The following is an 11,752-nucleotide window of genomic DNA, read 5'->3' as shown; positions in this document are numbered from 1 at the left end:
GTGTTTTAATTATGTGGACTGATTTGAAAATTATAGGGGTAATAGTGTCTTTGTATATATTTCAAATTAGGTAACCTCTCCTAAATTCTAGTAATTCACTCCTAAATTCTAGCAATTCAAATTTAACTGCTAAATTCTATCGATCCTAAATTCTAAAAATACATAAATATGTAACTGCTACAAGAAATGTATAACACTATACATCCATCATATAACACTATATAACACCATATAACACCATATAACACCATATAACCCTATGTAACACTATATAACAATATATAACACTATACATCCATCATAGACATGCTACCAGAAAAATATAACACTATGCATCCATCATATAACACTATATAAACCAAAGAACACTATATAATACCATGTAACACTATATAACACTATATAAAAATATATAACACTATACAGTTCTGAATGGTGGTTGCACTACAGAATTAATAATTGATGGTGTTATATAGTGTTTTTTGGTGTTTGCACTACAGAATTATATAAAACTACAGAATTATATAACACGAAAAACCATTATATAACACCATGTAACACTATATAACACTATATAAAAATATATAACATTATAAAGTTCTGAATGGTGGTTGCACTACATAATTATATAACACTACAGAATTAATAACCGGTGAACGAGATGACACAAATTCATAGATTAATTCTTAAATTCGAATTCCTATAATAAAAGGTGGGGGTTATTTTGGGCAGTTATCTTTTAATCAATTAATTGAAAGAAATAGAAAATTAATAATTCATCCTTTTGAATTAATTTAGATATAGGACACTTGTCATCACCACATTATTTCTCACCCTTCTCACAATATTAGATTAATGTACAAGATCCTTTACCTATATATATATATATATGGGGAGGTTCATTTGAGAAGAATCTTCTTATAAGAAGAAAAATAAACTAATCTAGGTCATTTATTTTTTTGATCATTGGTTTTGAATCAAGATATAATTTTTATCTACTTTTAATTAATGATTTAATTAATAAGGGTAGGATAGGCATTTTGATTTAGAATACTAATAAATGTTATAAAGTGTTACCTAAGTCTTATTAATGCCACCATAATTTCCTTCTTCACCACCATTAATGTGTTGGTCCTACACCAATTTTATTAGAAGTGACATAATTATTTAAAAGTGTTGTGTCCTATACATATTTTATTATGAGTCAACAAATTATTTAAAAGTGTTGGGGTCCTAAACATTCTCTACCTTACACCAAAACATTGTTTTTATGTGTAGGATACGTTGAATATGTAAGAACATGTACATGATTGTTTTTATTGTGTAAGGTGCAAAATTATTTTATAGAATGACTCATTAAATGATTAAGATTCATTAATTTGAATTGCAAAAATAAAGGATAAACTCATTAAATGATTTGTTCTAATTACCTTTGTACCCTTTATTCTTTTTATTCATAATTTGTAATTTCATCTCATTTGAACTCTCCACTATATATATATATATATATATATATATATATATATATATATATATATATATTAGATGGTTTAAATGAGAAGAAAAATTCTGTAAGAATAAAGACAATAAGTTTTAAACCAATATAAATGCTCCATTTACTTCATTTAATACGTGTATTTAATGTTATTGAAAAGGGGATATAGGTAAATTTATAATTGGAATTAATTAGCTAACTAATTAAACTTATAACTCACTTTTAAATAACTCTTTCAAAATAAAATAATTTATGGTGAAGGACAATTTTCGACATGTGTAGGATAAATTTTGAAATGTGTAGGATAAATTTCGATATGGGTAGGGTAAATTCCAGTAAGTGTAAGATATATATAGGTTAAATTTGAAATGTGTAGGATAAAAAGTTTTAGTTTTATTAATGAGAGATGACATAATTAATGACAGGAGTTATAAACTATTTGATGTTTTACCATTATGCCCTTTCTTCTTTTTCTTCTCACTAAATTTCTTCTCAAATGAACCATCCCCTATATATATACACATATATATATATATATGTATATATATATAGGGTAGGGTTCTAGAGTGAATGTTAGGTAGAGAGTGAACTGTGTGAACTAATCTGAGCCATTAATTGTTTAGATCTTGGAAATTTTAAAAATGACAGTTTTGTAATTATTTATATGTAGAAAGTAAATGAAAAGAGTATAAAGGTAAATTGTTAACTACTTCTCTCTTCAATTAAATAAATAATTATATTCTCTCTCATTTTTTTTCTCTCACCAATTAACTAATTTTTTGATTCTAAAAAATATAACCATTATATGATATATTGTTCCATCCAGAACATGATTAAAAACACTGTAGAAGTGAATGTAAATATATGTATTATATGTATTCACAATTTAAAAACGTATGTACATATATGTACATTAACAAATATTGTTCCATCAAATCATCTTCTTTAAGTGTACATATCCGATTTGTAATGTGCAGATATGTACGTTCATAATCTACTTTTAAAAAAGAAGATAATGATATGGTTGTTCAACATGGTACATATGTGTATAGCAAGTATCTGAGATGATTGTTCGGCATTATACATAAGTGTACATAACAGTCTCAACACGTATATAAATATATGTACATTAATAAGTCATATTCTTAACATGTATTTACACATATGTACATTATCACACCTATGTTCAGAAACAGGTGTACATTATCACACAAGATTAATGATGAGTACATGAAGAATAATCATGGAGAACTAAGCCGAGTTGCGAGAACCGTAGGAACCACTCTAAACCAATAGTTTTTTGACACCTCATCAATTCAAATTTTTAAACTGCAAGGGTATTTTGGACAATTTACATTTGAATTCTCTTTCCACTGTCAATCAATAAAAGCATCCAACCATTTCTCTTTAAATCACAGATTTCTCTCTCTCTCTCTCTCTCTCTCTCTCTCTCTTCATATCCATCATCTTCAAGATTTCTCTCCCCCTTTCCTTTCATCATCTGGCTTAAAAAGGGTTTTGAAACCCTATGCCCTCTCTCTTTCTACCACCATCCATCACCGCTTCTACCACCATCATTCACCGTCGCAACCAGCACCCCCCACCGCAACCACCCACCGCTTTCTTCCTTCAACCCACAAGAACAGATCTGAACCTCCACCACTAGCCGCTACTCCTCCACCACTAGCCACCGCTCCTCCACCACCTTTGTTCCTGCACCATCGACTATGACTCGACAAACGAGCAGCTGATCCAGAGGATCTTTCAACAATAGGAAACTTCAACAGATCTGCAGTTCTTTTTGTCAACAAACCCTTAGTCAGTGTAACATTCTCTCATCTCTGTAAATTTCTCCATAACTTGCTCATATTCTCACTGATTTAGGATTTCTGATTTCAATTTAGGGTTTTGGTTAGCAACAAAAAGTTCCAAATCATGTTTAGATCCACTAGCCGGAACCCTAAATTAAGTAACATGTTTGTTTAATTAACTGAAATTCTTAGAAGAATGTGGTTAAATGTTGGAAACTGTAAGATCTAAAAATTAGGGCTGCATACAAATTTTGAATAAACATTGTTGAGTTTGTTTTATACGCTTTTGGTGTTTATGTTAGCTTTCTTGTTGTCAGGTCGAGTAACGGTCAAAACATTTTCTGACCAAAATGGGTTCGGGTCAAAACAGGGCGTTAACCCCACCTTTAAACAACTTAGTATAGAGTATGACTCAAATTCTTCAAGAATTACCAACTCTAAAACATAGAGCTAAACACCACTAAAGCTAATGACACTTGTTACACAAGGTTGATGTCATTGTAAGCTTGTAAAATGGAAGGCTTGTACGCGAACAGATTAGTCAAGCTATGTTGAGTGCGGTTCAAAGTCAGGTAAATCAATCATTTAAAATAGTAACAAGAATGAACATTGTACTAAGAAAGAAAATTGGAAAGATCCTGACTTTCTTGTTGGACAATAGATGGAAACTGTAAGATCTAAAAATTAGGGCTGCATACAAATTTTGAATAAACATTGTTGAGTTTGTTTTACACGCTTTTGGTGTTTATGTTAGCTTTCTTGTTGTTGGGTCGAGTAACGGGTCAAAACATTTTCTGACCAAAATGGGTTCGGGTCAAAACAGGGCGTTAACCCCGCCTTTAAACAACTTAGTATAGAGTATGACTCAAATTCTTCAAGAATTACCAATTCTAAAACATAGAGCTAAACACCACTAAAGCTAATGACACTTGTTACACAAGGTTGATGTCATTGTAAGCTTGTAAAATGGAAGGCTTGTACACGAACAGATTAGTCAAGCTACGTTGAGTGCGGTTCATAGTCAGGTAAATCAGTCATTTAAAATGGTAACAAGAAAGTACATTGTACTAAGAAAGAAAATTGGAAAAGATCCTGACTTTCTTGTTGGACAATAGATGGGAGCTGTTGAAACAAGCTTTGATGAGGTGCATAACATATTTGACATTGGTGGATCTAAAGGCTTGACTAAGTATTCAGTGGGAAAAAATTCCTAAAATCGCCATTACTTAATGATGTTGATGAATTGGGAGAACGCGTTTCTTGTTCCGTGTGCCTTCAGGTAATATAGTTATTTTTTCGTCTATATCATGATATTTTCTTATTAATATTTTGATTCGGGTTATATTTTAAACGAGTCAAATAAAAAAAGGTTGAACAATAAACGAACATGTCAAAAGGGTAGATCTAATGCACATAAAATCACATATAACACAACTCCTTTTATCTTTTGTAGATCCAGTGACAAGTTGATTGATTATTCACTTTTGTGACTTAAAGATTTCCATACAATTTAATACTATAAGACCCCACTTTGAATTTTGATAATTTGGTGTTGTAGGATTTTCAAGTTGGAGAAATACTAAGGAGTTACGAAGTTTTTTCTATGGAATGTCTCCATGGCAGGTAATTAAGGCCCGTTATAGTGTGTTTGGGTGTTGATTTAAAAGTTGTTGTGTGATTGTGAATATTGATCATAATTTGTAAACTTGTTGCAGATTATAATGATCGTTGCAGCAAGCTCAGTTGGTGCGGAGCTATTTTACCGCGCTGCTGTTCAGGTGAGTTTAAAACCAGGGCGTAAAAGAAGTTTATAATCGGGTCGAGTTGGAGTTGATACTGATGTTGTTGTTTCTGTTGTCTACGAGGATAAGTTTAAAACCGGAAATTTTAAAACCGGGGCGTAAAAAAAGTTTAAAACCGGCGCGTAAAAAATTTAAAACCGGGGCGTAAAAAAAATTTAAAACCAGGGCGTAGATTTGGTTTTTTACTCCCCATGTAAAAATAGTTTACATACATACGCCTAGTTAAACAGTCGACGCCTTACGTAAATATTTTTGTAAACATTTTTACGCCCCATGTAATAGTAGCAACGTTTTCACACACGACACCGTGCGTAAAATTATTTTTTGGATGGTTCACGTACGAAGAAACTGTGTATGAAAAGCTAAAAAAACCTGTAAAAACCTTTTTTAAAACTTTACTTAAAAACTTTACGCTACCCATAAAAACTATACATGAAAAAACTGTGTATGAAAAACTAAAAAAACCTGTAAAAAACTTTTTTAAAACTTTACTTAAAAACTTTATGCTACCCATAAAAAACTATACACGAAAAAACTGTGTATGAAAAGTTCAGAACCGGGGCGTAAAAAAAGTTTAATTTTTTTTAACAAGGACGTAAAAATTTACAATCGGGGTGTAAAAAAGTTTACAACCACAACTTAAAAAAAGTTTACAAATGGGCCGTAAAAAAAGTTTACAACCGCGGTTTAAAAAAAGTTTACAACCGTGGTGTAAAAAAGGTTTAATTTTTTTTAACAGGGGCGTAAAAATTTTTTTGCAACCTGGGCGTAATTTTTTTTTTTTTTTTTTTTGCAACCGGGGGGCGTAAAAATTTTGTTATTTTTACAAGTTTTTGTGTGGTGTTCGTACAGATCTCAGACCATGTTGGTGCAAACTATCATTTATAAGAAATGAAAAACAACGACTTCGCTTTATTTATTTTAGTTTATTTTACAGTTTTGGTGATTTACTGTAATGTAAATATTTACTGCATGTTTCAAAAAAATTTATTAAAGAACAATCTCATTAATTATTTTTTTTGGAAAAAGGCGGATTATATAGAAACTGAGCAAGGAACTCAAGTTTAAAACCAGGGCGTAAAAAATTTAAAATCGAGGCATAAAAAAAGTTTAAAACCAATGCGTATTAAAGAACAATCTCATTAATTATTATTTTTTTCAGAAAAAGGCGGATTATATAGAAACTGAGCAAGGAACTCAAGTTTACAACTGGGGCGTAAAAAAAGTTTAAAACCGGGCCATAAAAAAAGTTTAAAAACGGGGCGTAAAAAATTTAAAACCGGGGCGTAAAAATTCTTTAAAACCGGGGCGTAAAAAAATTATCTGAGACTTTACTGCATGTTTATAATTTTTTTTTTTAAAAAACAATCTCACTAATTAAAGCACCATCAATAATGATACCAATCATTAAATGTCATAGTAAAAAAACCAATTTGCCCTTATCTCACAAAAAACAAAAATGTCATTAATTAAAGCACAATCATTACAATGCTTTATTGTCTTTTAATCTCATCCATCAAAATCACATTGATCAATGGCTAATATTGGTTCATATGGTTCTCACAACTCAAGGTGGTTCTCATTTTAACCCTAAACCCTAAATCATAACGCTTAAACCCTAAATATATTAGGGTTTGGCTTTTATGGTTTAGCTTTAGGGTTTAGTTTTCAGGTTTAGCTTTAGGGTTTAGGGTTTAGCTTTAGGGTTTAGGGTTTAGCTTTAGGGTTTAGGGTTTAGCTTTTGGGTTTAGCTTTAGGGTTTAGCTTTAGGTTTAGCCTTTAGGGTTTAGCTTTTAGGGTTTATAGTTTAGATTTTACGGTTTAGCTTATATTTTAGCCTTATTTTTTAGATTTAGGGTATAGAGTTTAGAGTTAGGATTTAGGGTTAAGAGATCTTAGTTAGGGTTCGACGAGCCGGTTCCAACGCCGCTGGAATGAGTCCAATCGGAGTTCGTTTGAGTCGGTTCCCCGCTGTTCCCCACTTTTTTAGTGTTCCCCAATGAACCTTCCCCTATATATATATATATATATATATATATATACAGGAGAAAACGCTCAAAAGTGTGAGAACGATGAGAACGCTTCCTAGCCTAACATGTGTCACGTGGCCTAGAAAAGGGTGGATGGGCTTTTTTGTCCTTCATCTTTCCATTTTTTGGCGTTTATTAAATACGCGGCGTTTTTATTGTTTTTAGATCAGAATTATAGTAAATATTTTGGCGTTTTAAGTATTGTTTTGGCGTTTTTATTGATTTTTAGATCAGGATGCAGACTTTTAATATAAAAAACATCAGTAATTTTCTTGATTTTATTATATGAAGTGTTTTGCCATTTATGATACAGGTCTATAATGTGACAGGCAATTATGGCGTTTTGAAAAGATAAATAAATTTCAATTTTTCATGTAGTGGCATTAATATAACTATAATGTTTTTGGTAATAAATGATACTGTCTCTTTATTTTATTGTTTCTTTCAATTTTCATCTGTCAATTAGTGTTGATTTTTCCAGTAATATTTTGTTTGCGTTTTTGGCATTTTATATAGCAACCTCGTACTTTGCTAGCATTTGTTCTCACAGTTTTCAAACTATTAGGCGTTTTGGTGTTTGTAGTTTTTGGCGTTTTATACTCATTTTTTTTTTAAATTAGCAGAGAATTAGATGATAAACAACAAAGAATTACATAACAAACAATAAAAAATTAAAAATTATAATCTAATTTCTCATTCAAATCTTCAATGTCATCAGCCTCTTATACTTTAACATTTTTGGCGTTTTGAACCTGTTTTTGAATGCCTTGTGTAGATCCTTATTTTCCTACATAACGATCGTCTTTAGAAGATACTTATTTTTTGTGGCATCCTTTATGGTAGGTGGATATATACTTGTTTAATAACATGTTGAAGACCAACGCCTGCTCTAATGTATTGATCCTTTCATGCCATCCATATATCCATCAAGAACAAAGTGACATGATGTCATATCAGTGTCATCAGTCTCTTTGTCTTGAATATTTGTCTATCTCATTCAGCAAAAGATTATAGAGATACCCAACTCAGAGAAGAATCCATTTAGTGAATCTTCATTCAGATCAATACTCAATATAGCAGAATCGAGGTTCTGCGTCTGTGGCTTTTTTAAGTATTTTTTTGGCATTTTTAAAGTGAATGGTTTCTAGGGAATATGGCGTTTGTTTCTGGTTTTGTGATAAGTTGTTTGTGCAGAGAAGTCTCTCTTTATAGGATGTTTTTGGCGCGTAGTTTAGGCAGTATTTTATTTATAATAAATGATATTAATAAAGTAGCCGTCTTTTCAGTTTTACTGTGTATTTTTACTGTTTTTTTGTTCAGCTTTTCAGGTTTGGCGTTTTTGAATGGGTTTAAGTAGTTTTTGACGTTTTTTTCCATTTATAGCTTTTTTTAATTAATACTTCTGCAAATTACTTTCATTATAGTTTGGGAGTTTTTGGCGTTTTTACTCCATTTATGGCGTTTTTCATATGCATTATGACTGTTTGGCGTTTAATTAAGATAATGCATTTTTTTTATTCTAAGTTGAAAAATACATTGCAAACAACAGAAAAAGAAAATTTAAAAAATAAAAATAAAAACAATTCATCTTCCAAATCTTCACTGTCATCAGTCTCTTTCTTCTTTGAATCATGTTCGCTGGTGGTTTGGCTTAGACATGCTTGTGTTTTTGTGGCTGTTTGGAAAGGCAAAATGACATGAGTTTTTTTTTTAATATGTATCTTCAAACAACTCAGTAGTGTCATTCGTCTTTTTCATGCCATTAAAATATTCATCAAGAACAAAACACAGAAAGTGACATAAGTCTGACCCTAGCATCTTTTTGTTTATGATTTGTCCATCTCATGCAGCAAAATGTTATTTTAGTCACAGCACCTCATGGAAGAATGCATTATCCGACACTTTGGCGTAGAACAATATTTTGAATATACAAAAAAAATTATATTTGGCATTTTTGTCTTTTATGAAGGAAATAGTGTATCTGAAAGAACCGTCGATCTTTTGGAATCTTTTGATGTTTGAGTGTTTTGGCGTTTTCTAAGATGAATGGTATATAGTAGAAAATATGGCGTTTTTGAGTAGTTGTGTTTGATGTTTTGGGGATTTTGGCATTTGTAAGTTGAATGGTATATAGTAGAAAATATGGCGTTTTAGGTTCTGGGGATGTGTTTTTTATGTCTTGGATGTTTTTTTTTTTTTGTTTATATAGCGATGTGATTTGGTCCGTATTGGCGTTTTATTCATCATAATGGCGTTTTGGTACAGAGGTGTAAAGACGCTTTTACCCTTAATGAGGCGCGTCCACGTAATAAAATTGGTGTTATTTACGAAAACGCCACCGCGCCAATCTAGTCCATAGATTGTTTTAATCTGACGATCCATAAGCGTTCTCACCGTTCTCACACTTTCTACCATTTTCTCCAAATCCCAACCCTATATATATATATATATATATATATATATATATATATATATATATATATATATATATATATATATATATAGGATAAAGATCCGTTAGGAACCACCCTTTATTGCGAGAACCGCGAGAACCAATGTGAACACATGGCAAATTTGTAATTAAGTGACATCTAATAAAAAACACGCACTCCTCTTATTTCATCCCCTGTTCACTATCGTCATTTACATTCTAGGGTTTCGCTGGAGATTTTTCATAATCAGCGACGGAGATCTTCGGCGGTGACTAATCTCTCTAGATTCACGGCGGCGATAGGCGGCGATATACACATCTTACAGGGGATTCAATTGGGATACTGATTTCGGCGTTTGTATACTGATTTCGGCTACACATGGCTTTGTCTGACTCATCTCGTGTTGGAGTTGAACCTACGGCATCTGATGATCATCATACAACATTGTCTGCATACAATCCACATCCCGATTCTGGTTTTTTTGGCCCATCTGATGTCAATTTCAATCCTATTTCTGCCGTGGGTCCATCTGATGTTGATGTCAATACCTTACCTGCAGTTAATCCAAATGAAAGTTGCAATCCTGTGTTTACAACAGTTGCAAATCGACACACCTTTCATGGGTTTGAAATACAGACGTTTGATTCCATGTTTACACCAGGCAACATAGGCTCTGAGACTGCTAATTTACCTGATCAATCATTATCAGTTGACACTGCATCTACTGGTAACACCACATCTACTGGTTGCAATTCATTCAATTTGTGACTAAATGTATTATGTTGACTGATGTATATACTTTGTAAATGATATTGTATTAACTGTTATGCACATGTGCATTATACTTACTGTAATGATGTTGTATTAAATTATATGCACATGTGCATTATGTTGATTGTAAATGATATGGTATTAAATCATATGCACATGTGCATTATGTTGCAAATTAGATTAAAAGTCTACTTTCTGTTAAATTTTAATAAGTGTAAGCCTCTAATCATGCAAAAGAATGTTTCAGTACTAATCTGCGAAAACTCAGATAGTTTTATCCTTCTATCAGGTATTAAACTTTTGATTGATTGATTGATTGCTTAAAGTTCTGTTTTTTTTTCAGTTTCTCGAGGATTTTATCAATGGGACGGAAGTTTCATCTCTTTTGGACTGCATTCGTCTGACAGCAGGACCTTTGCATGCTCTTGATGCTGCAACACGTCCTGCATGGGCTGCTCCGGTTTCTGCAGTTTCTGGTGCGGCTTCATCTATCCCGACACTATCAAGAGCAAATGTTAATGGGCAAATGCCAAATGGTACAAACCCAAATGTTGGTCATGTCTATGGTCCCGGTACGGGTCCTGGTGGAAACCCTGGTGCATCTGCCATGTTAACTGCTTCTACTGTGGCTAGCGGAGGTGGCATGGGAATCGTTCCTAGTACTCTGTTACCGATTGATGTGTCGTTTGTTCTTCGTGGCCCGTATTGGATTCAGATAATATACCGGAAATATTTTGCGGTTAACATGAGGTGCTTTGCGGGTGATCAAGTTTGGTTGCAACCTGCAACGCCACCGAAAGGCGGTCCTACAGTTGGAGGTTCTTTACCCTGTCACACCCCCAAAATCCACCTGCGGATAACACCCGCTTCGAGGGCGTGACTGACGAGGATCCAGCCACCAATTATACTGAATAACTAAGTTGATAACAAAAGCAATACTTACTAACCATACGATTAGCCGGTGTTAAGTTTAAAGTTCAATGTCTTAAGTTCAGAGTAAAATGTAGCGGAAGCATAATTAACAGTTTTAAACATTGTTCATAAGGTAAACATGATAAATGCCCAACACACGGGCAGACGACCACTACACATCCCAAGCAGCTGCTCCAGTCACTGGCCACCTGCAAAGCATGCAGTAAGGGGTCAACAATAATGCTGAGTGAGTTCACTAGTTGTCCAGTTTTAATTACCAAAAACATGTTTCACTAGTTAATTTATCCGTTTATACATGCCATGGGGAGCTACCCCAAAAGTTAGCGACTAAACTGTTTTTCCAATACCGAACACTAGGTAACCGTTTGCGTTTCCGCAGGATGCCCCGATGTCAATGTTCTATCATCATTGACGGATGCCTGAGTACATTAGTTCACGACCGATCCCATACCATGGCACGGTGTGAGGCTGGTAAGAC

General features: G+C 33.0%; 1 protein-coding gene across 3 annotated transcripts; it reads left to right on the top strand.

Annotated features, from left to right (window-relative positions):
• The first annotated feature begins 2,961 nt into the window (after positions 1–2,961).
• Positions 2,962–11,167, top strand: LOC110924421. Of its 3 annotated transcripts, none has more exons than XR_004883030.1 (6): positions 2,962–3,313; positions 4,422–4,585; positions 4,865–4,929; positions 5,022–5,084; positions 9,793–10,297; positions 10,685–11,167. XR_004883030.1 is itself a non-coding variant. In XM_035984903.1 (2 exons), the coding sequence occupies exons 1-2, from the start codon at positions 9,949–9,951 to the stop codon at positions 10,768–10,770; spliced, it is 435 nt and encodes a 144-aa protein (XP_035840796.1). In that variant the 5' UTR covers positions 9,641–9,948; the 3' UTR covers positions 10,771–11,161. The 3 variants fall into 3 exon arrangements, 1 of the variants encoding a protein (XP_035840796.1); XR_004883028.1 differs by lacking the exon at positions 2,962–3,313 and adding an exon at positions 3,950–4,331 and having other exon boundaries at positions 10,685–11,166; XM_035984903.1 differs by lacking the exons at positions 2,962–3,313; positions 4,422–4,585; positions 4,865–4,929; positions 5,022–5,084 and having other exon boundaries at positions 9,641–10,297; positions 10,685–11,161.
• Positions 11,168–11,752: the final 585 nt, after the last annotated feature.

This window comes from Helianthus annuus, chromosome 2 (genome assembly GCF_002127325.2).
Source record: "Helianthus annuus cultivar XRQ/B chromosome 2, HanXRQr2.0-SUNRISE, whole genome shotgun sequence".
NCBI classification, from domain to species: domain Eukaryota; kingdom Viridiplantae; phylum Streptophyta; class Magnoliopsida; order Asterales; family Asteraceae; genus Helianthus; species Helianthus annuus.
Note: the sequence above shows the minus strand (reverse complement) of the source record. Positions and strands in the feature narration are given on the sequence as shown.

Excerpts from the sequence above, each read along its gene's own strand:
- LOC110924421 (XM_035984903.1), top strand. The coding sequence starts at position 9,949 with ATGGCTTTGTCTGACTCATCTCGTGTTGGAGTTGAACCTACGGCATCT. Across the intron at positions 10,298-10,684 it reads AGTTGACACTGCATCTACTG|TTTCTCGAGGATTTTATCAA; the intron begins GTAACACCACAT and ends TTTTTTTTTCAG.